The 5,710-nt window shown below is 41.6% G+C and overlaps 1 protein-coding gene across 1 annotated transcript in view; it reads right to left on the bottom strand.

Moving 5' to 3' along the window:
- KBTBD12 (kelch repeat and BTB (POZ) domain containing 12) overlaps positions 1–4,420 on the bottom strand; it is a 27,114-nt gene extending 22,694 nt beyond the window's left edge. Inside the window, exons 1-2 of the mRNA XM_010001598.1 lie at positions 3,348–4,420; positions 2,122–2,392 (exon numbers count right to left, since the gene is read on the bottom strand). Of these exons, the coding sequence (XP_009999900.1) occupies positions 2,122–2,392; positions 3,348–4,420 (1,344 nt within the window). The remainder of the gene's footprint in view (positions 1–2,121; positions 2,393–3,347) is intronic.
- Positions 4,421–5,710: the final 1,290 nt, after the last annotated feature.

Genomic DNA, 5,710 nt, shown 5'->3' with positions numbered 1-5,710 from the left:
AACCATTTTCTGCAGCAGTAAAGCTGAGGGTTTGGGTAATAACAACAGTATCACGGGCCCAGCTCTGGCAGAACGTGCCCCTTTAACAGGGCTGCTGTAAAGTAATAATAATAATAATAATAATAATAATAATAATAATAATAATAATAATAATAATAATAATAATAATAATAATAATAGGAAAACCTGCCTATCAGACCTTTATTTTTTCTCCTGCTAAAGGTTGAAACCTACCCCACTGTTACTCAGACCATACTGTCCGTCTCAGTGAGGTACTTGTCTGGCCTTTCACAGGCCTGTGTATACACATAACTTATTCTCAAGTCATCTGCATTTAAGTCAGTCTAACCAATGTTTTTCAACTACTGGAACTTCTTCAGTAGTTTTCATAAGCTCCTAACCCCCTGCTACATCTTTGCTGCCATAACACTCTTTTTATACTCACTCCTACTCCTCTTGTTCTCACTAATCTTGTTCTCCTTTCTCTGCCTGTCTAGTGTGATGCAGGGAACTCAAATTAAGTTTTCTGGGTACGACAGCCTTGCATATAAGCAGCAGGCTGTGGGGGGAGGATCCTGAAATATTTCAGGATGAAAGGTTTCACATATAGAGAGTGAGAAGGAGAGACCTACTTTGATTACTTGTGATGTTGTTATATGTGTTCTTGCTTTGCTTATTATTCTTTCCCAAAAGATTTCTTCAACCCTGATGTAGCAGACAAGACAGTAGGAGGCAAGCTAGAATGTAATATACAGCCCCTTGGTTACCTCCTGTAAGTGCCATGGGGCGTTCTCTTTCTCCATGGTAAGTGTGAAACACTGATTTAGTCACTGGAAGAGGGGTATCTGTGTATTTTCAACACAGAGTAAGGATATACTTGAGAGCAGGCACCATTTGACATACTTTAAATTAACATCTTACCTCATTTTTGTAGTAACGTTTACCTCAGAGTGCACAGTGTGCTCTTTATGTACAGAAAACATAACATCCAGCAGCCCTTCTCTCTGTCTCAAGGGTCTGAAACCTTCCTCCATTGTAATAGCCCCCAGTTACCCAGTTAGGCTGGAGTCACTTGGGTTTTTAGCTCTGCCAGCATCAGTGAGGCTAGACCAGTGCACAGCCAGAGCAATGCTGCTGAGGGTCAAGCCCTTCCCCTCATAAACTGTCATTTTCTGTCCTGGCTTGACTTTGTCTTGTTTTGTTTCAATTGCAAAGCCTGAGTGGGAAGGGAACATGTATTTATCTCTGTCCTGGAATGGACACATGCATTCACAGCACTCTGTCAATGCTGCATCATTAGTGTTTGTTCAGGATTGACAGAACGTTCAGTGCTGCTTGGGCAGGGGCACAGCTCCTGGCTTGACAAACACATTGGGTTTCACACTGCAGCTCTGGTAGCCCCACATATACAATCACCACATCTGGCAGGTGAGTGTGGGAGGTATATGGTGCCAGAAGAATCCAGCAGTGCTGGATTGAAGCACTTTTTGGAGAGCTTTAGCTAATTGGGTCTGATCTGTTCAGGTACACCCTACTCTAACAAAGCTATGGCTTTTAATCAATTACTGTTAATCTGCTCATCTCAATCCAATTTATATAAAGTCAATATATATAAACTCAGATTCCCCTGTATTGTCACTTATACAGCTGGCTGGCAGCTACCCACTTCAGGTTTTCTCGAGGTGTCTGTATTTTTTAAAAACCCCTTCTTGGCTCAGTAATCCTGACTTGTGGTTCTAAGCCACTTTTCCCCCTTACAATCTGTTCAGAACTATTAAGAAAGACAAAGCTGGTTGTCTGCCTTCAACATCTCTTTTTAAAATGAAACCCATGTTGACACAGGAGATGTATTTTAAACTCTTGCTCGCTGTGCACATCTCTGTGAAAGAACTACCCTTCCTAAAGTTGGAATTTACAGTGAGGATGGATATTATTCCTCTTCACCCTGTTTGGTTTTCCTACAAAATATGTTTAATCAGAGGAAGGTGAGCAACTTCTTCTGTTATCACTGCTGTGTTTTTCCTATGCAAGAAGCACTTTAAAATTACACATCATTTAAAGCAAGCTTAGCTTTGCTTGTTAGTAAACAAACAAAATGAAACTACTGGCACATTTCTTAACCTGTGGTGTCCAGCCACCTAGCACGTAGAGCTTATTCTTCACTGTCACCACCACATGGCAGGCTAATGGCACTGGCAGAGGTGCCGTGCTTCTCCAGGTACCTTGCTCCATGGAATACTTCTCCACACAGTTTGTGACCACATACTGATTTTTCACTTTCATTTGCCCTCCTATTACATAGAGATCATTATGGACAGTGCCCAGTGCATAGAGTTCCCGGAGCTGGGTGGTGCACAGGCTGTGCCAGAATTGGTTTCCTCGCTGGTGGTATCTGCAGGAAAATCCAAAGTTGTAAAAGCCCTGGTTCACTGAGGTCCCATCAGCTGCTGTGAATCACTACCCCCTTCATTGTCACTGTTTATCCAGACAATGGTACAATGACAAAAGGAGCTTTCCCCTTCTCATTGAAGTTATAAAATTGAGCCAAATTTTTGCAAGATCAAATATTTTTAGTACAAAGGAACCTAATTTTAGACATCCTTTCAAAGATATTTGATCCTAATTCAGGTAATTAATCCCTTATTTCTATATGTGCTTTTCAATCATAGTTTCCACTGAAGTTAGTGGGAAGAATAAGAGCTCAGCAGTGCTGAAAACAAGGCAAATTAATCTGCCTCAGCATGGATTTACTTCCTCAGATTTAGGCATCTGTATTTGAAAATGTCACCATTTAAAAATTTTGTCTTTAATCCAGAAAATTTCTACTTTTCTTTAAAATTGGTGCATCTGGAAAAGACAAAAAAAAAAGACAGTAAAAGCAGAATGAGGGTTTAAAGCTATCAATCATTATCCATTAATCTCTGAATTACTATCATCAACAGAAAGTGTTATCTCTGACCTCCTGCACTCCTCTGGTCATTTGCCTGACTCATGTCCTGCTGATTTTCACCCCCTAGAAAAAAGCATCCTAGGAAAGTACTGAGATTCGAGTAAGGAGAATATAAAACCCACATACTTGGATGTGGGATCTAATCAAGTTGATCTACATAGAAACGCCACTAAAGTAAATCCTCCTTCTTTCAGGAGAAAAGGCATCAGGATTTGGTTGCATGTATATAATTATGCCATAAAGATCAGTTGTGGCAAATTGATCAGAGTAATTGAAATCTCTGGGAAAACTTTCAAGGAAAAAGCATGTTGTCTAATGGTCTTCTTTTGTCCCCAGAATCAGTATTTGGATTTATTTTTTTTAAATAACTAGGGATTTTCCAACAGAGGGTACACACCTATAAATCTCGATGTTCCTGGTCTTTTGCCTAGACATTTTGGCAGCACTTGCCTCTCCTGCCACGATAATATCATTGTTCTCAGTGACAACACCAGTGCAAACACATCCTAGACCCTCTCCATACTTTGGAGAGGAAATGAAGTAAGTCTTCTTTGTCACAGGAGCATAACAAAAACTGGCATCTGCGTAGCTCCCGTGCCGTGACCTGATGCCGAGAGAATTGTTGCCAATGCAGAGCAGAAGGTCAGTGGTCTCCATGCCGTATCGCAGGCTGAGAGAAGGGTGGCTGGAGGATATCTTGATGTTCTTCAGTGCTTCCTCAAACATATCATTGCATTCTGAGTTGCACAGGATCATTGTGTTCCTTTTCCGGGCTTCCACAAGAAAGGAAGGGTTGATGAGTACCAGTCTCACTTGCTTCAGGAGCTCAATAAGGTGCTCGACACGCGAGTTTCTGCTGTGCTTGACCCATCTAATGACGAGATCCAGAATGCTCTCCTCCCTGGAAATATTCAGATCATCTGATTTTATGAGAGCCAACAGCTGATGGAATTCAATCTCTAATATTTCTTCCTGTAAGCTCACCTCAGCAAAATGCTGATGTAAGTATTTCCTTGCTTGATCAGCTAAATCTTCTGCCCCCATGTGGTTTGCAAAGTAGTAGATGCCCACACAGTTGGAAGCATCCATATGGTCCATCATGTACTTCTGACACATACTGCAAACATCTTCCATCTGCATGAAATAGGCAGCAAAGGCAACCGTCTGCACATTCTGATTGGTGAGGTGCAAGTCTGCACTGTACATGTAGTGGAGTATTGTGGACACGCTCTCTGCAGAGATGTCATACAGCACCACTTCTCTCTGCGTGCATTCAGCCAAGCCACAGGTAAACATGGCTTTGAAATAGGGACTGAAGGCTGCCAGCACCACCTTATGGCAGGGGAATTTCTCCCCTTCTGCAACTAGCACAACATCAATTATCTCTGTTGATTCTTTCATTCTCTTTACTTGTTCAAATAAAATCAAGCCATGACGCTGCTTTCTTTTCTCCTCAGCCTTACAATCCATGGTTGATCTCCCAACTTCCTGTTTTTAAATCTTCTCAGAATTCAAGGTCTCCATCAGGAATGTTGCTAGAGGTAGAACTGTAACATTGTCTGATAAGGACAAATTATTGGTCAAATGAACATCGCTGTTAATACCTAAAGCTAGCAAGTCTATAGGGTGTGGTATAAATTAGTAATGCATAAAAAGTATGTCAAATTATGGAGAGGTCTTAGGCTCGAGGTCTCCAAGACACACAAAAAAATAAAGTGTACACTTCATATGAGTGCCAATATTCAATAACAACCCCAAAAGTTTTGCGATTATTTAGAGACAGTTCCAGACTTCCCTTCAAAACAGCCTTTTCCAGCTGCCTGCCCTGCCCCCTCCTTTCCCTGATTCAGAGCCCATTAAAATTAAGCAAAAGATTTCCACTGACTTTAATAAATTCTAGCTCAGACCCTTAGTCCCTTGGCTATTCGGGCTTTGTCTACCACACACACCTGAAGGAAATTGGTTCTTTCTTAGATGCTCAAAGAATCTTATATTTGCAACAGTCCCTTAGATTAGACAGCTCAAATGGAGTAGTGCCTCTTCAGTGCTCCCAGCTCCTCTCAAGCTAGGAGTTATGCCTAAGTAGAGACTTCAGAAATGCATTTACAAGGCAAAGAAAATAGGAAAACATTAGACTTGCTTTCCTCAGTTTTTACAGGAATCTACACTTCTGCAAAGTGAGTGAGAAACAGAGCCCAGAGCACAGCCCAGCTCACTGGCATTTTAAAGAGGCATAATCGGGTGTGTGGATGTTTAATCCTAGAATGGCTTGGGTTGGAAGGGACTTTAAAGATCATCTAGTTCTGCATGGAAAGGGACCAGTTTACAGAATGGTTTGATTCAGAAGCTGTGCTTATACCCTAGCAAAGCTGTCACAAAGCTGCCACCTCGTTACTCTGCCAATGGATTTGTCTGTGCCCCACCATGCCCCAGCAGCTCTGTCCCCAGGCTTCAAGCTGGGAGAGTCAAGACAATGTTGTGGCAGAAACAGCTTCTACCCCTGCAGTATGGCTGTGGAACTGGCAGGAAGCAACTTGGTGGAATTGGCCAGAGTATTTACTCTTGCCATCACTTGAAGGATAGGAGGTCTTAACAGTTTTTGTCTCTAATGTGGCACTGAGGCAATTCTGTTGTGGAAATGCATTAAGGACTTAGGTCACAAATCATGAATATACAGACAAGTGCTAAAGCCATTGAATGACCATGTTTGAAACATGCTGTAAACATGCAATTCATTGCTTAATGAGACTATTCAAAAGA

Source organism: Chaetura pelagica, unplaced genomic scaffold (assembly GCF_000747805.2).
Source record: "Chaetura pelagica isolate M959 unplaced genomic scaffold, ChaPel_1.0 scaffold1037, whole genome shotgun sequence".
NCBI classification, from domain to species: domain Eukaryota; kingdom Metazoa; phylum Chordata; class Aves; order Apodiformes; family Apodidae; genus Chaetura; species Chaetura pelagica.
The sequence above is the reverse complement of the archived record's forward strand: the minus strand, read 5'-3'. Positions and strand labels throughout refer to the sequence as shown.